Below are 20,582 nucleotides of genomic sequence, written 5' to 3' on the forward strand. Positions count from 1 at the left end.
CTCTCACGGTCCCTCGCCTCGCTGCTTGCCACATAGTGATTTAGACTATTGTTGTTGTAATATTAAACTGCGAAAGACTACTTAAATATGAATCCTGGATGATCCTGTATGAATGAACGGCACAGACGCAATCTCTTTGGAGATATGAAGGATGCAATACTACTCTATATTAACATAGGTACTCAAGATTAACATGAGACTGGCAGTTATGGTTATGTACCCTTTAAGTTTAGGTGTTGGGTCAGATTAAGGGATGCAGAATATGATCATGTAGAATAAGGCATTAATATGTTCTTTATAAGAACTAATAAACAGACAATATCCTAGTAATATGCATGATAATAAGCAACTAGTTAACGGTGAGAATTGGCCCCTAAACTGAAGTGTTTTACAAACTAACTTTTTTTGACACTTGCACACAACAGCAGTCACGTCAGCACCCAGCCACGACTTTCCATCAGCATTGGTCATTACAAAAAAATGAAGATGTTGGCTCTGTGTTTTTTATGATGTGGTGTATGAAATATGGATCACTTTAGGTGATCCTCCCTTGCCTCACGACTAAATTTGTTTTGATATATTTATAGAATGTTGTCAAAAAGCCATTTTTTTTCAGCTCTAGATTGTATCGATAGAAATCAGCTGTACACAGCACCAAACATAGTCAAAACTCGCTGGTGACCATTTCTCAGGCCTCAGTTATAATCATGAGGTCATCATCACTAACCTCATCAGCTCATGTGTGCTATGATAACTCTTCTAAAGATGTCATTGAGTTTGAGCTCGCCAGGAATCCTGTCATCTCTAATTGAAACCAGTTCTGTCCGGTTCTGTCACATTACACTCCCTCTGATGAAACTACAGCATAATTATATTTTATTCTTGCCATAAAACACCGGGCTGAAAACACAGCGATGGATATTTTAAGAAAGCTGTGCAATGCTTGAAAAATGCATACACACACACACACACACACACACACACACACACACACACACACACACACACACACACACACACACACACACACACACACACACACACACACACACAGCATGGGTCAGATTGGACGTGAAACTGCTCTTTTATGTCATGATCATGTGGAATACCTGATCCTAGGATATACCTTATTCATTTTTGTCATCACTGTGTTATAATGATTTATTTTATCTAGATTTGTACTGTATTTTAGATGAGTTTTGTCCTGCCGTGTCACGTTACAGTATATCTTCTCTATGTATATGCAGTGATCAATGATTAATAATATGTATGATACGAAGCCTAAATTAAATGTTCATTATATAACATATAATGCTTTCATATTTGAAGGAGAAAGAAGTTTTATATAAAACTAGTCTGATGGCATGCTCTTTAGTAGAGCTGAAACAATCATATAATAATATATTGTGTAATTATATAAAGTATATCATCACACCCTTGTATACATTTTATTTAATTATTAATTTATTCTTTCTTTGATATGATGTACTGCAGTTCACCGTCATCCTTCTCTTTAGTCATTTTGACCTGAAACTGATTTTTAATTTTGTTCATTTTTTTATTATTAGTATTCATCTGAGTGGTCTAAGACCCTAGGACTTTTGTAAAAAAAAAAAATTACTGGATTTTAACTAAAATTGCTAAAACTTTACAAAAAAATATTTTATAATGTATGCATTTGTATCTGAATGCATACTTAAGAGAAATGACTTTAGGACCCAGCGGAACAGCTCATATTCTCCATATAGAGCTATAAGAGTCATGAAATATCGTATTACATTATTATTTTTCCACAAGAGGTCGGCAAAGACACCCAATGTGAGATATTTTGAGCTGAATTAAAAGGGTTATGCATGAAATTGTGCGTTATTGAATTTAAGTTAAAAGAAAGTAATCTAGTAATTTAAAGGTAAATATAATCAAATATATAATAAAAATAAATAAAAATACGTTTAAAATTAAATTAAAAAAAGCATTTTGACCCACGGGGGAAGGATTTGGTAAAACTTTACAATACGGGTACACTAATATGCATTAATTCATGCTTAACGAATGCACAGATAATCATGAGTTAATGTATTACTAATGGTGAACTAACCCATTTATTAATGATCACTGCATCAGCAACTAATGAAGATTATACATGATTAATAGATGAAGTAATCATTAAATTGTTTTTAGTTAAATATATCATAATGTATTAATTCCTTAATTACATATTATATTAACTAATAATGTAAATGAATGTGTTAATTACCACAACGAGTCAAACTATTAACTCATGAATGAATTAATGCATATTAATTCAAATTAATGCATCCATATTGTAAAGTGTTACCAAGGTTTTGTTACAAAGTGTGAGGGAGTGATGAGGGTTCAGTGATGAAGAGCAGCTTGTGTAAATCAGTGCACATTACCTTATGGCTGTCGATGAGGTTCAGGACGAGGTCTATGTCCCCATGAACGGGCTGATCTTCTGCTAGCTGTGGTTCCACTTTATACAGCCAATCGATGAGAGCCTGCAGTGCGTCTGTGAACTGACCTGAGAACAGTAGAGCCTCCTCCAACTTATTCTGCCTGTAGAAAACACAGCCCATATGCTGTCAAACACACAGTCGTGGACACATATCCTTCAGGCTGACCATGAATAATGCAGTTAGTTGACAAGTAAACCAGTATATTAACTACTGTTTACTCAACATTAAGATTTTAGCTTTCAATTGATATAAAGGCATAAAGGAAAACGTCTATTTTACTGTGCTCTGATGTCACCTTTAACTGTTTTTGCATTGCAGTAAAATAGCCCTTTGATATAACAATTATTCATACATTATGGGAAGAGAATAACGGAAAATATGGCAAAAATGTAAAGCCTCTTTGGGTGCAAATGTGCATAATTGTCATAAAACACACCAAATTATCCCAACACAGGCTTAATGTTGATATTGTGAAATATATACATCTATATATACATTTTTAAGAGGACCAATGAAACTCCTCCATTGTAGTCTTGAGTTTTCTTCCGGGAGAAAAACACGTCACAATATTCCTCATTATAATAATTAATACGCAGAATAAAGAAGCGGGGTCTGATTGAGTTAGTTAGTAGTGTGTTGAAACTGGAGGTTATGGTAAAGGGTGGGTCATTTCCCAAACACCAATCCCAACACACTGCTTAAGCCGACCAATCAGAGCACAGTGTGCTTTTCAGAAGGAGGGGCTTCATAGAGACAGGAACTAAAGAGAGCGTTACTGACAGACTAGGAAGATAGGAGCTGCAGCAATGGAGAATATGGGGAAATAATCAACATTCAAGCAGGAAAACCTGCTCTAGCAGAGCCAGAAACTCCATGGAGACTAATGAGCTCTTTAGTAGACGAGGGGGATAATTGTAACCAGAACGTGTTTGCCTGAAATCCATGTACCTCTCCACAGATTTCCCGCAGACTGTGTCCCATTTGTCCCTGAGCTCACTGAGCATGTCGTCCAGTTTCTGGTTGTCATCTTGCAAGGAGGTCTTGTCCTTCAACGCTCGGCCCGTGCGACTGGTGGTGTCATACACTGAATGCTTGCTGCCCAGCGCTTTCTGGAACTCCTACACGAGACAAACACAGGCGAGGGGTCATTCAAACAGAGCTCAAGGGCACACGTCATCCTGTGAGGCCTTACGGGAAGCCCGATGTCATCAGATCCTGCCACTTGTATTTGTGACTGACTCATCAGAACTTCTGAAGCACTGCTGAGCTGTTAATTACATACCAATATGCACACAGTCCTCCACCCACTCATATCCTGCTTCAAAACCACTGATGGTGGAGATCGAGGGGCTTGACCTCAGTTTTGAGAAACATCAAACATGCTTAGTGTATTTATTTCATTGTGTGCCCTGAAAAGGTGGACCTCTCTGAACCTCTAAAATTGTAATGCCTCTGGTTATTTCCAAAAAAGCAGGCAACTGAAATATACAGGAGTATAACAGGATGACACTTCTCATGACCCGCATAAAAAAACACCTGGCATTGTGATTCACACTTTCCGTCAAGCATCACGTCAGATTCTCCACATACACGGCGGATAACAACACAGTAGCTAATGGTGTGAACAGGAAGTCTATATGACCCCCTTTACACCTGGCATTAAAGATCCCTTTTGTGATTGAATCACACGCAGTCAGACAAAATACTGGTGTGAATACAGGGGGATTTATTCCTTTCTCACTCTGTCGTAAGCTGCATTAAATGGGTTCGTTCGCTCAATCTTTACTCCTGTGAAAGTCATGTAGAATGTGACAAGATAAAGAGAGGAATGTCAGAACACAAGGAGACACATTTAGACATGCATGTTAAAGTGTTAGTTCACCCAAAATGTATACAATTCTGTCATCCTTTACTCACTCTCATGTCATTTCTAACCCTTTGAAACAGATAGAAAGATATTTTTAATGAAATCTGAGATATTTCTGACCCTCCATTGTAAATCTATTCACCCACGCTGAATTCAAGTCTTCTGAAGAGACATGATATCATGAGGTAGAGTAATTGATGACTGAATTTCATTTTTGGATGAACTAACCCTTTACTCCCTGTGGCAGGCTGCATAAACTGCTTAGTTTCCTTTTACAAGTTTACTAGTAAGTAAACTTTTACAACTGGTCAAAACTTTTTAAGTCAGTAACATAAAAAAATACTGCTCTAATTTGAATCTGAGAGGTGAGGTTATCCCTTTACTAACTGCTAGCTGGCCAGACTAGTTCTTAACTAGTTTTAACAGTGGCTGTGTTTGTGTAACTGGCCCGAGGTGGTAATGGTAATTGTCTAGAGCAGTGGTTTCCAAATCTTAAAGAAATGGTTTGCCAGGATGATTTATGGAAAATGAAGTAACATTAAAAATGCGCCTATATAAAATTAATAAATACGCAAAATATATTTGGTGTGACCAAACGGTGTGACCGTTTGTTCTTGAGTTTGGTTAATTTCTGTGAAGTGCGGCGCTCCTCAAGTTCACGTAGAGGAAACCAGATGACAGAAAGCACATCTTGTTTTCTTTATTTTACAATAGCACTTTTCAGCAATTTTGAACTCTATCCTACTCGTATTATCTGTATGGCCAAAATGAAGTTTTTTATGTTTCCTCTGTTTGGTCGCGCCTAACATATTCCAGCATTGCATACTCGACATCGCAGCCTGTTGATTATATAAATAAAAATAGTCACATATAAAAACATATAAACTTATAAAAAGTTACACAGCTCAGTTTAAATAGTCAGTAGCAATTTGTGCAATTCAGCATGAGCACCGCGGTTGTGGTGTTTCCAAACACATTTTTTCGCATGTGAAGGCGATGATTTTTCCCATCAATATTGGGACGCGAGTGAAGTACAAAGCATATAATAAATAGTGGTTATGCATCAAAATACATCGCAAATATGGAAACATTTGGATTCGAATGAGAGAGAGTTTGCTGGTTACTTTCAGTTTCTCATTAAATGACTCCGTTTTGGCTTTATATTTATAGCCTACTTATATTTTTTAAATTCTTGATCTGTTCTGAATACCGTTACATTTGAAGTATTTGTTGTGTTGTGAGGTGACCTAAAATAAGCTGTGATGGGAATAAACACTGGGTAATTGACTGGTGTCAGTCACCTTGTGCTGAGTTAACTGCGTCTTGATCCGGTCTGGGTCATTAGCGATCTCCAACTCAGAGTCCAGCGCTCGCTCTGACTCTTCCAGCCACTCCATCAGTTTGTTCCAGGTCTCGTGGAACTGCACAAGACAAGAGCACGAGAATCCATTTGTGGTGTAAGCGGTATATTGTAGCAGTTTCTTTTCTCTGCTTTTATCAGATACAGTTGCTTTATGGCATTGAACCACAGCGGATTTCATTTGGCTTTTTCTCATACTGAACAACAAAATATTCTTTCAAGTTTGCACAGAATCAATATAATAGCATACAATAAGTATATAATAAATAAATAAATAAATAAATAAATAAATAAATAAATGTATATAATGTGTAATTTTGTAAAATAGCATTTAAAAATTATCATTTTAAATCACTTTGTAGAGATCTGTTTTTACTTTGACATTAAAGAGTCTCGTTTTGTTGATCAGTGGAAAAAAACTACAATTAAGTCTGCTGTGATTCAACCTTTACTGTAGGTAGTGACTGCATGCTTTTTAAATTGGTTCTAGCACATTGGTTCGCACCTGTTTGGCACGTTTCCTGGCATCGTCCAGCTGGCGTCCTCTCTCCACTGACCGCTGCACGACCTTCTCCCAGCGGCCTTGAACGCTCAGCAGGAGGTTCTTGATCAACACCACATCCTGTTTCTGACTGAAGTACTTGAGGTGTGTTCCTGTCTTATCCAGCTCGATGATTTGATCCCGATGAGAGTTCACCTCAGTCACAAACACCTGCGGAAAACCAGCAGATCCATTTTAGGAGACATAATTATGGAATTTAACTATTTCTTTCAACTGCAACAACATTGCTGAAGCCAGCATGATTTTTTATAACATATGACGTGCATTCGTGTAACAGATTATCTAAAAAGAAAAATATATAAGGCAGGGACTTTGTTCTGAGCATCGGTTGTTGATTGGATGTTGAGACGTGGGTGTGGCACTCAACAGTGTGTGCAAATGAGCTTGAGCTTGGATGGGCGGAGTTTAAGCACAGCAATGTACTTCTATCCCTGCGTCCCAATTTGCTATCCATACGAAATAGTATTCGAAAATAGAATCAGTATGTCCAAAATTGTAGTATGCTGAAAAGAGCATTCCAAAGATACCCGGAGGGTTTACTGTTTCCGGTCCGATTTCGAAGTGCGGATCGACGCACACTCTAACGGCTGATATTGCCCACAACACATTGCGAGTTTGGACGAGGATTCGATTAGAACTACAAAGGCGGATAAAAAGTGTTAAAAAACTACAAACATGATGGATGTGCGAGTCCGAAGGTTGAGTAGAGAGGTTTAGATAAAGGTTTGAGTGATCAGTTATCAGTATTTAACCTGACGAAAAGATATTTATTCAGTGCTATCCACATTATATTTCACCTGCAGCAACATTGAGAACTTTTGTAATAAAATGTTTATCCATTAACTTTTAAATGCGTCATTAAACCGCAAACACATGAGGAGAGTCTCTGCATTAAAGACCCACAAATGGCAGATCAACGTGCGGCTACATTTCTCTCTGATATGGTAGGAAATTAATCTGAATGAGGAGGATTTGAACTGTGATGAATCTGACGATGATTGACAGGGCAGATAAATGGTGACGGGATGCTCGTAACTAAGCGACAGAGTCCGTTAAAGATGACGAAGTAGTTTGTCCCAAAAGCTTGCATACTTTTCTGCTACACACTCAAAAGTATATACTTTTTCTTCACAAAAAGAGTACATACTTTTAGGATAAGTAGGCGATTTGGGATGCAGCATACTTATTTTCTGACTTATTTACAGACGACAACATTTGTCAAATGTCCCTGTTCACACAAATCCATGAAAACCAGCTAAAAATGCAGAAACTATAGACTGGACATATAATACACATGCGCATGATGCCACCATTTTCACACGTTTTTGTAGAGATGATAATGGTATTAATTGTTTTCATAAACATTCAATTTGAATCCTGTTTTCAAGCCCCCAAAACCCTGTTGTCATGTAAATTAACAGCCAAAACGCATAACAAGTTCTTGGTTTTTAGCTGAAAATGGAGTCGTTTGAACGTATAACTGTAATCTGGAATCCAGTTCGCAAGGTCAAATATTGTTATTTTTTATGAAATGTATGCACAAATTAATTGTTCACAATAAGATTTACAACATGCACTTGAAAGGAGTTAATGTGTATTGACATCAAGTGTTATGTATCACGGTGTATATCATGTCAAAGAGCACTGACCTTATGCTCGTCTATCTGAAACATGATGGTCTCCAGGATGAGAGAGGCAGGAGATATCATAGTGAGCATCTGTTCGGCCTGGGTCAGCCAGTTGATGAAATCCTGCAATGAGTTATGGAAGTCTGTGGCCATCGCCAGAGCTTCCTCCAGTTTCACCTAAGGGTGTACAAACACACACACATTAATGTTTCTTTCCATGTTGATCTCTCTTTAGTGTGTAATGTTGCTGTTTAAATCCCTCCAGCGGGTGTTATTCTTTATATCAGTATCATAATGTTCCTTATTTAAATAATTAATACACAGAATAAAGAGGCAGGCCTGGTTGAGTTAGTTAACAGTGTGTTGAAACTGGCGGTTATGGTAAGGGGCGGAACATTTTCAAACACGCTGGAAGCCCTTGACCAATCACAGCACACTGCTCCAGCCGATCAATCAGAGGACAGAGACAGAAACTAAACAGAGTGTTACTGACAGCCTGGGAGCCACAACAATGGAGAACATGGGGAAATAATCAACACTCAAGCAGGAAAACCTGCTCAAGCAGAGCCAGAAACAACTAGCCTAGAAATCTAGACGCACCCTAGCGGCAGCAAATTTAATCTGCCCGCAAGTGTCGTCTAAGAAATCTCAATACCCTTCTGAGCTGTATTCCCCTATCTCTTGCCAGACCAATCACATAGTGTATAGAGTCGGTGGGCGGGGCCATAATGATGATGGCCGAGTTGTGTTTGCGTGCTTCTAGTAAACACAGAAACTGGCGAACGCCGGCGGTCTCTCGAATCAGCTTTGACCGCGATTCTGGAAGACTTGGAGTTAAGCTTTTCTCAGAGAAAAGAACAAAGAACGGCACTGAAGTCATTCTTAAGAAGGGAAGATGTGTTGAGAGTTTAGCCGACCGGATACGGCGAATGTTTAATCTATCAACAAGCTCTGTTTCACCTTCGTTGCTCTGGTTTGCTAAAGAGCTATCCTATCGCCTGCAGAGGGAGTTTGAAAGACAACCGTTTATCCGTCCCTCGGAATGAGCTGTCTATGGTGAGTTTGTCAGGCTAAGAAACAACATCAAGACTCTGTAAAAGGGGACAACTATAAGTCATTTGTAGGCTGACCTCCTAAACAGCACTTTCACAGCATTAATGTTTGTTTAAGTGGCCTTACGTAAACTTCTTGCTCAACCAATGGGGTTTAAGGAGGAACTAGCAATAATTATCTGTTAGTGGAGAATAGACTGGTTAGAAGAAGAATAGAAGATGAGGGTGGATGACTGTTTGGGAAACATCTTAGTTTCAGGCAACTAACAGGCAAGTTAGTAACAAGATATGGCAAGACGCCTCTTGAAATTTCGTGAAATATGATTTTCCTTTTCCTCGTGTCACTGATAGGCAGAGGAGGATATGAGGCAGGAACTTCAATGATCTCATCAACATTTGACTCACCATCTGTAATGTGAGGTCTGGTTAGCATAACGTCAGGAGCTATTTTTGAGAAAGATGCAAACTTTAAAAGATGACTTCACTATGCAACAGATGACAAGAACTTGTGTGGTCAAATTCTTGTTGTAAGCTAACGTCTTTTCCAAGCCCCGGATTCAACAAAGCAAACTGGCCCAAATCAGATTTACATTCATCTGACGTCAGCCGATGAACAGCCAGATCTGATCTGGGCATTTTAGAAGCCTTGTTTTCCATTGAATATATGCTAATTTTGAACTTTGAGAAATAGTACACACAAAAACTGAATCGTTTACCCATATGCCATCATATTTGCATATGTTAAAATACACTGCCCAGCCAAAAAGTTAAAATATAAATTGCTGTTTGGATTTAAATAGGCAAGTCAATGAGTCTATGACTGGATGATTATCACAGTGATTATGATGTTTCTAGAATGTTATATGTTTAGCAACAGTTCTTCTAACCCTAATTGATGGAGTGTGTAGCTTTTCATTTCTTAAACAACAGAGCTGTGAATCTTTTCAAGATTTGAGAGACAGTGAATTGATTTGATTCATGATTCATAGAATCAGTTTGCTCCGTCCATGCAATAAATGTGCGCTCACCCATGAACAAACGTGTTTTACTTCAACTGTTGATCAAGGCTAATGGAATTCCCTTTTTCTGTAAAACTTTGTACAGAAAAAAGCAGTGTGAATATTGTGTGGCACAGAAGAAAAAACATCATACGAGTTTGGAACGACGACAAGGGTGGGCAAATGATGACAGAATTTGTGTTTCTGGCTAACCTATTGTTTATCCACCGCTTTGTTCTGTCCTGATTTATAACTCACTTTGGGCATGTGCTCAAAAACACATCAAAGCACAACAGCGCACAGATCTGATATCACAGCTATACTTCAGCTCTGGGATCCAAACCAACCGCCCCGCGATGATGACGATGAGGACGCTAATGAGTCAAACTGACAGAGAACCCTAACAGAGTGGCTGTTCTCACCTTCCTCTCCATCACTTTGGCCTGAACACATTCCCATTTGTCCTGCAGGTTGCGTAGGTCCAGTTCAGTGGTGCTGTCTTGACCCTCAGGGGTCATGGCCAAAATCTGCTGCCCTCGGTGAAGAAGTTGCTTGTATATTTCCTCCTTCGCTTCCAATGTGCCGCAGAGCTCCTACAAATACACAGACACATTGTGTTTGTAGTTTTGGATTGCAAATGATGACAAAATGCTCAATTTGGGGAGAATTATTCCTCTAAACAAGGCTTTTATGATAAACATCCTCTAATAGAATGCTTGGATAAACCAAGCTCAATAACAAATGCATCATTCTAATTGTTGATAGGTAAAACAAATATTGTGTCCATTAGCTGTTACAAGCTTGCCATACGTGTGCAGATCTGTTGTAGCAGTAAACACATACCAGATGGGTGTTAAGCTGCTCTCGGGCCGTGTCTGGTAAGCCTCCGAGGGCTTTTGATGCTAACAGCTGACGCTCCGTGACTTTCAGCCACTGCTGCATGTCTTCAATCTCACCATGGAAACCTTGAGCCTGAAAAGCAGATCAGCTAGCGTCATAACAGAGTTCACACATTCATTACCGCCGGCCGGAGGGGTGGCATTCAAAGAACCGGGGTGCTCAGATTAATGAGCGCAGATTATTAGCCTTAAAGATGCCATGCTTGTAGGTATTCTGGATTCCTAAACAAGAACAATAGTGTCTGGAGAAAACGAGTGAACACAATCAATTCTTTAACAGAGTGTTTTGGGTTGAAACCTATGGAGCAGAAACCGTATGCAAAAAAAGGTTTTGAAATTTATTAAAACTAGTGCTATCAAAATGAACAGACACTTTAGACTGTGCTTGAATGAACGAAAATACAAAATGATGCCAAAATGCCAATTTTTTTAAGTATCCTCGCATTAATGAGTTAAATGATATATATATATATATATATATATATATATATATATATATATATATATATATATATATATATATATATATATATATATCTTTCAATTATACTGCAATATTGAATGGCTATAATTACTGTCTAATATTGAGCATAAATCTGTTTTATAGAGACATTGGTATCAGTGATACTGACCTTCTTTCAGAAAAACATGCCATTAAACAAAGATTTTGAATATACTGTCTTTAAGTTGTTTCTAAGTTAATTTGGAGATTCATGTGAAATTATTACAGTATAGAAACAGTATAGAAATTAATTGTGATTAATTACAGAAAAAAAATTGTTTTTTTTAATCGATTGACAGCACTTATTAAAACTAAACTTTACAAAAAAAATCACTTGCCATTTGGTCATTCTTAATTGTACATTTAAGTAAAACTTTGGAAAAAGATTAGGGTTTTTAACTTCAGGTGTTCACACATCAAAGCAAACTCTCTGAGTGAGAGCATGTGGACATCGAACCCTTTACTGCTTCTCTTTCACATTCTTTAAGATTTAGAGAGGCAATTTTTGGCCTCATGTTGAGAACATCATCAATCACATCTCCATTTTAGGAAACGCTCTGCCTCTGAGATTCCAGAGGGTTTCCAGGCCTCTGTCTGGCTGGCATTCGCTCCTGACCTGCAGCAGGGCACTGTCCAGAAGCTGCCATCTCTGCTCCGTCTTCTCCAGGACAGTCTTCCAGCGCTGGTTGAGGTTGTCCAGCTTGTTCTGCAGACCACTGGCCTCCTCTCCAGCACTGGAGTCGACAAGCTCACTGCCGGCCTTATTCACCGCCTCCACTGTGGTCTTATGGGCCAGCACGTCATTCTGCAACACCTAGCGAATACGAAGAAATGACAAATCGTGAGATCTCCAACGCTTGTGGACATCGCAGTTGCTTTGTGTCCGCGTTATGAGCTTGGGACGTACGTGGTGCTTTGCGAGCTCGATCTCGATGGCTTTGGGGTCGCCGCAGGCCTTCCTCTGTTCACCGAGCAGCTCTTCAGTATGAGTGAGCCAAGCCAGAAGTTCATCTAGAGCATGCTGGAACTGCCCAAGAGCCAGCAGCGCACCCTCCAGCTTGTGCTACAAGAGATCGGGACACACACCAGATATTAAAACACTGTTATTAATGTGTGGTGTAGTAAAACACTGAGTACTGGCACGACAGCATCGGCACAAACAATAGCGTGAATATAGGGCTAGCCCACATTTCTTTGCATCTGAAAGTATGTCACATTATGGAAATGTGTTTCAATGTTGTTTTGCAATGTCAAGAAAACATGCAATTAGTCACGGACAGTGCAGAATTAATAGATTGTTGTTTTACTAGGAATCCTACACAATACAATAATAAAAATTATAATAAAATTGGCCCATATGATTCACTTCAATACTGTACAAATGTATATAATATAATATAATATAATATAATATAATATAATATAATATAATATAATATAATATATTATAATATAATATAATATAATATAATATAATATAATATAATATAATATAATATAATATAATGATTAATTTGCACAGCATTGAAGTGAATCATGACATTTCTTCAAACGCTTACGTGAATGATTGATTTAAACTTCTGAAACTATCTCAAATAATAGCGAATAAATTAAATAACCATGATCAGACGATTATTCAATAGATGCAACAGGTATTCTGCGTTCATGATTACAATCCAATCCATTCCCGATGGATAAAATCTGCTCTTTCTTTATATCCTGCTTTACTCTGAGATGCCTCACACTGACAGACACAAAATGTGTTGCGAATAGCTTGACTTTAGACCCTTCTCAGCGTCTGACCTGTCTGTTGATAATCTTTTTATCCAGGCTGTCCCAGAGCATTTTCAGCTCATTCATCGGCTCCAGGATGGACGTGCGGTCGGCTTCCTCGACCACCTTCTTTAGCAGGAGCCCGGCTTGATGGTTCAGCCTTTCCATCTCAATCTGTAACTGGTATGCATCGCCTTTGAACTCCTTCACAAACACACACACACACACACACACATTACATGATGAGATCACAGTCAGATATATGAATGTTAAAACAGCCTTAGGGAAAGAGTTTCTATAATAACACACTGCCAGGCTATTGTTGACTGTCTAGTCAATTCTTAGGAACTGCATACAAATGAAATCTTGGACTCAATGCATGTTGGTTCACCTGTAAAACATTTTAAAACCGTTAATTTTCAATTATGCAGGCTTAAACCAACTGTGCAAGAAGCAAATGAATGGCTGTGTGTAAACACAGCTGCTGTGTGGTCCGTCCGCTCAATTATACTCACGAAACAATCAGAAATGAAAGGGACTGGAGATAAATAGCTCTAAACTTTGATCTGGAAGCACTGTGACTTCAACAAAAGGCAACGTGTCACGGGCATGAGAAAATCTCCCACACACGAACAGTAAATAAATACCTTCAGCTCCTCAATCTGCTGTTTCACAGTCTCCAGGTCTGTGCCCACGGGCGACATAGAATCCAGTTTGCTTTCCATAATATCCACGGAGTCAAACATGTTCTGCAGAGGAGGGAAAACTATTGTCACAGGCGGCACAACATCCGAGCTGTACAACGAGTCGAGTTTCACTTATAGCCCCAATACAAACGTGGCTCAGGTGACATTGAAAATGAACAAAAGCCACACCTAAACCAATTCTACTCAAATCTGGAGTTTTGGGAAAACAAGTACCACTGGTTAATATTCACCTTGATTCCTTTATAAGAGATAAAACCTGATGTAATCAGCACTTAAACTAATCATTCGCTTAAAGGAGATTTTTATTCTATGGCGGAAACAAGCCTACATTGATCTATATAGTCTATATCACTTTATATTCAAACTATCATAACGAGGGTTACATACATAACTGAGACAAAATGAAAATTATTTTCAAATCAAAGCATTTTCTTTATGAAATACAAGATTTAATCTTCAAAATGTCTTTTTCCAAAAGGCACATCTTGAAAAGGTTGTGGGGGGGGGGGGGGGGGGGGGTTGTCTTTTATTTGGTATATATAACACATAATGTGGCAGTTACACGTTACATGTACTTACTATAGTAATAACAGTTAATTATGCAGAATTATAAGCAATTAACCCTAAACTAAATCTAAACCTAATGCTATAGTAAGTCACTGTACTAAATGAATGAGTTTTTCTTATATGAGCACATTGAGCATGACAGGCGATCAGACAGTGCTGACTACACAAGTTTCCCAGAGCTGAATGAGTAGACAGATCTGTGTGTGTGAGTGTGTCATATTAACCTGGAGACTGTCCTGGAACTGAACCGCAGCCTGCATGGCTTCCTCTAGAGTCTCGACTCTCTCCTTCCATGTCTTGTTCAGGGTTTCCCAGGCTGAGTTCACCTGTGGGACGAACAAGATGTGGTCAGACAGTGTGACGCCAACTCTGACTCATCCAGCACTTCACTAACACCACCAACACTTACAATGTTACACATCACACACACATTACATACAAAATTCCACCAAAAATAAAAATAAACGTAAAAAATAAAAAAGAACATTTCTCATGTTCTTCAGTGATCAGTGCAGTACAAACAGAATTACATAACCCAAACCCTGCTTACCCATGAAATGCTGGATAGACTTCTGTGCGTAAGTTCCTTATTTTAAAAAGCATTCAAAATGCTTTAAAACTTTTTAAAACATGCAAAAGCACTGCTTACAAAAACCCAAATATGGTAAACATAATGCATAAATAAATCCTTGATAACTTATTTAAGCCCTTACTTTTTAGAAAGCAAACTAAATAAATAAAGATTATGCAAACTTATATAAATATATCATGATTTTACAATAGTAACAATTAACTGTGGTATAAAACTTTGGTAAAGAGGTCGACATGACCCAATGTAAAAGATTGCAGAGCAGGAGGAAAGACAGTAGCCTGGTTCACATTACAGATTTTCGCAAAACTTTCTCAATAATTTCTAAATGTCGATAAAAAACTAGTGCTAAATGGCGGCATTTCCATTAACCAACGTTATGCGACTAAAACACATTTTATTCCTCTCGCCCTAATTCATTCCAAAAATCCTGCCATGTTATCCAAGCATGAATGGCAAGGAAAGCCCCTTATACTTGAGCGGCCACGTGTTAGGTGTTTCTGGTGGTTATAGAATGCAATTTTACAGAGGAACTCATCTTCTGTCTAAACATAACTCGCCATCTTTAAAGAACGATCATGTGTCTTTTCCGTATGCCAGGTGAGTTTTCATTGCAGTTTTGCAAAATATTCCTTTTTCGAATTGCCTGGGAACCCACCTCATGCAAACTTAAAATGCGATATAGGGGAGTTTTTGCGAAATTGACGTGTTTCCCTTGGGGCATATTTTCAATTTGCGGTTTCAATTTGCGCAATTTGAAGGATAATGGAAACGCATCTGCTGAAATGTGTGCGGGAAGCAGGAAAAAGAAATGAGTTAAGGGCTGCCACAAAGTATAATTTTCTACTAATAACAGAATGCAGAAGTCTGTAACTGGAGACCTGAAGCAATGTGTGTGTGGAAATTGGAAAAAACAGCATATAGACACTGGAACGAGACAGAATCGAATCGGACTGGGACTGAAAAATCCATGTGGACTTCGGGCATGATACAATCTGGTGCAGTGGGTGGGAAAAAAAATCCATCCTGCACAGACCTCTACTTTGGTTATTATTTGTAAAGGAAATGATTGTTCTCCTATGAAACGTTACCTCATCTATACTTTTCTTGATCACTGGTTTATCAGGTTCTCCACACGCTGTCATGAGCTCGGCGCCCAGATTCTGGACCACATTCAGTTCCTCCTGCAGCCCGTCGATCTCTTCTCTAAAGCTCTGTGAAGCAAAACAACGCCTATCAAGTGGTTGCAGACAGTAGAATGAGTATGAGACTCCCTGTCCTAAAGCCTCCAGACCTCCACAGTCTCCTGCTGCTGCTTGACCACAGACGGATCGACTCCAGCCTCCTCCAGCTCTTTCAGCAGATCGTGTGTGTCCTTGATGGTGACGATGAGAGCGCAGTGATCACACCAGAACTTCTCGGCTAAGTCCATGACATCCAGGAGCTTGGCCTCTCGTTCCTCCAGAAGAGCTTGGATGTCATTCCATAGAAACACCATCTGGTCCAGCTTATCTTGAACAGCTTCAAATAAAACATGGCTGTAATAACTTTTGTTCATGACATTTATTCAAATGTACACTAAACAATAAAGACATCACTAACAGGTTGTGTAAAGAATCACTAACAGATTGTTGTAAACAATAATTTTATGAAGTGACGAGAAGAGTTTTTCTTCGAAATACGAAATAACGACTTGTATAGCGATGGCCGATTTCAAAACACCACTTCATAAAGCTTTGGACCGTTATGAATCAGTGTATCGGTTCATGATTCGGATCACCAGAGTCACGTGATTCAGCAGTATGGCGGTTTGACACGTGATCAAAATCATGACTCGATATGCTGATTCATTATGCTCCGAATCTTCAGGAAGTGCAGTGTTTTGAAACCCATCACTATATAAGTCATTATTTAGTTTCATAAAATATCGTCATTTCATAAAATGATTGTAGGGCCACTGTAGTGAGATGGGCATTATAACGACGTCTTCAGTGCCTTTTATGGGTCTTGTGAAGGCCTTTCTGAGCCATCAGATTTCAAAATCTTAATTTGTGTCCTGAAGATGAACGGAGGTCTTACGGTCTGGAGCAGCATGAGGGTGAGGAATTAATGACAGAATTTTCATTTTTAGGGTCAACTGGCCCTTTAACCAATGGCAACTTCAGCTTCAGTGTGTCTAGGGTTGAACTATTTTGAGACATTAAATGATACTAACGCCATCGCTCAAGCAACAGCGTCGTTACCTTTGGCTGAAAGATCCTTGTCTGCTCCTTCGGAGCGAGCGATCATCTCCTCTCCTCGCTCCTTGAGGGTCTCATACGACGGCTGAAGCTTCTCCAGGTCTACAGTCACTGCTTTGTTCTCCGATATCTGCTCACGGATCTTCTCCACCTCCACAGAGATAGACGGAGGCTGGCGCAGGCGTTCGGCGATGCGCTCCAGAGACTCCAGCATGGGGTCGATCTTATCATGGAACTGTAGAGATCATTCATTACAGGACATTTAAATAATAACACTACCACTCAAAAGGCTGTATTTACTTATATAAGTACAGTAAAAACAGAAATATTGTGGAAAAAGTTGTATTTTTATGGGTAAGAGGGAGGAACATTGTCCGACATTGTAAAAAAATGAATAATAATCAAAATCAATGCAAAAGTACAGTTAATGTACCTGAGTGGATTTGGAGATGGCCTCATCCAGGGCAGCTGCTCTGTGCTTGACGTCGACTTTAAGCTGGCCGTATAGTCTGTCGGTGGCCTGGTATTTCTCTCGGATGCCCGTGGCCTCTGTGGGACTCAGCTCCACCAGCTGAGGTCCAGTTTTATTCATCTTGTCGATGTGTGGCTTGTGCTCTGCTATCAGCTCCCTCATTTGCTGAAAATGGAAAGGTTGATGTTGTCAGAATAAAATGAAGGAGACTGTTTATAACATTATCATCAAGGAACTGTTAAAGATCAAGCACAAGCCAAAAACATATCACACAAATCTCGTTTAGCATCTGTCAGGCCACATGTACATAATACTTGATCCTCTTAACCATTCTAATTAAGCACTAATCCATCTGAGGTGCTGCATTACGGTGATTTTGTGACGGATAAGTATAAGGAAAACCATGTACAGTACAGAAAACCATGTACAGTATAGAAAACCATGTACTGTACAGAAAACAATGGTAAAATCAACAATGTAAAGTCTCAAACAGCATATTGCTTTAAGAAAATACCAGAAACTGCACAGTGCATATGAAATGTCCTCTTTTGTGTACATGTCTACACTGGAATAATCCGCTCATCACCTCACACTAGGTATGTTTACATGCACTAATTTCTGATTTCACAATCTGAAAGTTCTGTTTAAATGAACGCAGACAGGTTGCAATATGATTCATATATTAATTTATATGTGCATTTCATGTATTCTGAACAAAAAATCAGCCCTAGCTTGTCCAGTCGAAAATGTTCAGAAACGGAGAAAGCCACTGTAATAATGTCACCGGAGCAACTGCAAATATAATTGTCTATTGACACACTTAAAGGTGCCATGTGTAAAAATTGAGGTAAAAATATCCCAAAAATTACCTACATGCATCAAAAGAATGAGAAGAAATAAGGGCGATGATGTCATTAAAAAAATGTCAAGTTATAGTGCTGCAGAGATATCAACCTTAATTAGCAGTAGCATTACTAGCCCCGGCCCGACAGGTGTCGTAATACCAGTCTCGGCCATGGGAGGCGGTATGCGGGCAACATAACCACCAGCCAACCTGCAATACATCAATAACTCGCACGGCTTGTGGGCGTACTTGAACCTGATGTCAATCGTGTGGAAAGTACAGCCCACTACTTCATTTCAGTTCAGGGAAGAGAGCGGACGGATGGCCGAAGCCCTTGGCCCCTTAAATGTATCTGATATGATAAAAATAGCTGTTTATACCAGACCGGAAAAAGCGGAAGTGCGCGCGCCCGGCAACTGTGTCCCGTCCCGTCATAATAAAAGTTCCAGTACTCGCGAACCGTTTAGAATAGGCGCCCTCCAGTGGACAAAAAGTTGCACTGTGTAGTATTTATGAGGAAGAAAAGTAATATAATATGCATAAATAAGTTTTCAGTGGAGTATAAATTATATAATGAACCGTTATTTATTTATTGCCTTAGAATGAGCCATTTCTATCTTCATACACCACAAGTCTCCTAACAGTTAAGTTGCTGTCATGTTTCTACAGTAGCCCCAAACGGACAAACTTCTCTACAGAGTGCTAGCTACTCTCTGCTGTCTCAGATGATATGTTTGTCTGGTGTCGGCCACCGTAGCTTCGCTATGTGCTTCGAAAGTTAGGGGTGAGCGGTGGGTGCTTTATTTTGATAGTCCACAGACATTCTACTAAGTAATATGTCAGCTACATGTCAACTAACTCTCATTAGAGACTGCTTAATATCTGCTAACCCTTTATGTTGATGACCTCAACAGGTATTCTACTGACTATAAGTAACTTTACAACTACATGTCAACTTATTCTAACCCTACCAGTTTACTAATACTCTAATGAGAGTTAGTTGACATGTAGTTACTTATAGTCAACAGAATGTCTAAAGTGGACCATCCAAATAAAGTGTAACCCAATGGTTTTATTTCAGACAGATGATGAGTAGTATCCATCAACTGAAGGTGTATGATGTATCAGGCACTTCCCATTTAAACAGCTTCACTGACTGTAATAGGAATGATCAGGTATTTGAGTTGTGGCTCACAGTGCATGTGTTGTGTTGGCATGATGTCCAACGGCTGGAGTTACAGCAGGTGTACGTCTTACCCTCAGCTCCTCCTGCTGCTGTCGAAGGGCTTCGTACTCAATCGCCGGCTTGGACAGCTGAGTGAAGGAAGCTCTCGTCTCCTGCAGCCACGGCCAGAGTTCATCGTACGTCTCCCAGAACTGGCAGGCTAGAGAATGAGCTCTTTCCAGCTGCAGACAGCGCTCTGAGTTCAGCTGACTGACCACGCTGTATTTCTCAGACAACGCCTGGAGCTTCACCTGCACGAGAGCACAGGGATTTTACCTCGACTGCACACAGCTGAGCTGGATTGCTTTATAAATGCACTTTTATTTACCCTCAACGCCTGCTTCTCGGCTTCATCCTTGCTGTTCATAATGGCCTCGCCGGTCTTCACAATGTCATCCACAGCATCTTTATGTCTCATAATGTCCATGGAGAAGCTCTGGGGGAGAAAGAGAGCTTTAGACAAAATGGGCTTTACTAACGGGCTTGACATTAGCACCCGCCAACACATCAAATGTGTGTGTATCGCAGCAGTGGCGTGCAACGCAGTCACTTCTACTTTCCGGGTGGAATTTATATATAATATATACATTTTTCAATTGTAGTCTTTTAAAAAAGCATCTGAAAAAGCGTCAAAAATATCGCATTTTCGATACATATCAATACTGAAATAGTCAGCGACAATAATCTCAGACAGCGAGTGACACACAAACCCACCTCCCCTCACTCACTCTCTTCATTTGCTCCAGAGGAATATTGTTACTATTACATGGCTTGACATTGGGCGTGGGATTGCGTATGAAGCATAATTTTACTCATTCTT

General features: G+C 39.3%; 1 protein-coding gene across 10 annotated transcripts in view; it reads right to left on the reverse strand.

The window, feature by feature from the left end:
• dst (dystonin) overlaps positions 1-20,582 on the reverse strand; it is a 251,988-nt gene that overhangs the window by 32,221 nt on the left and 199,185 nt on the right. For all 10 annotated transcript variants that reach the window (XM_067422412.1, XM_067422411.1, XM_067422413.1 and 7 more), the window contains 18 exons: positions 20,091-20,198; positions 19,795-20,013; positions 17,655-17,858; positions 17,225-17,456; positions 16,276-16,502; positions 16,073-16,195; positions 14,617-14,718; positions 13,766-13,867; positions 13,149-13,322; positions 12,253-12,408; positions 11,962-12,159; positions 10,788-10,916; positions 10,367-10,537; positions 7,916-8,071; positions 6,210-6,416; positions 5,646-5,765; positions 3,426-3,595; positions 2,418-2,577 (listed from right to left, as the gene is read on the reverse strand). In XM_067422412.1, coding sequence (XP_067278513.1) covers positions 2,418-2,577; positions 3,426-3,595; positions 5,646-5,765; positions 6,210-6,416; positions 7,916-8,071; positions 10,367-10,537; positions 10,788-10,916; positions 11,962-12,159; positions 12,253-12,408; positions 13,149-13,322; positions 13,766-13,867; positions 14,617-14,718; positions 16,073-16,195; positions 16,276-16,502; positions 17,225-17,456; positions 17,655-17,858; positions 19,795-20,013; positions 20,091-20,198 — 2,958 coding nt within the window. The remainder of the gene's footprint in view (positions 1-2,417; positions 2,578-3,425; positions 3,596-5,645; positions 5,766-6,209; positions 6,417-7,915; positions 8,072-10,366; positions 10,538-10,787; positions 10,917-11,961; positions 12,160-12,252; positions 12,409-13,148; positions 13,323-13,765; positions 13,868-14,616; positions 14,719-16,072; positions 16,196-16,275; positions 16,503-17,224; positions 17,457-17,654; positions 17,859-19,794; positions 20,014-20,090; positions 20,199-20,582) is intronic.

This window comes from Pseudorasbora parva, chromosome 17 (assembly GCF_024679245.1).
Source record: "Pseudorasbora parva isolate DD20220531a chromosome 17, ASM2467924v1, whole genome shotgun sequence".
NCBI lineage: Eukaryota > Metazoa > Chordata > Actinopteri > Cypriniformes > Gobionidae > Pseudorasbora > Pseudorasbora parva.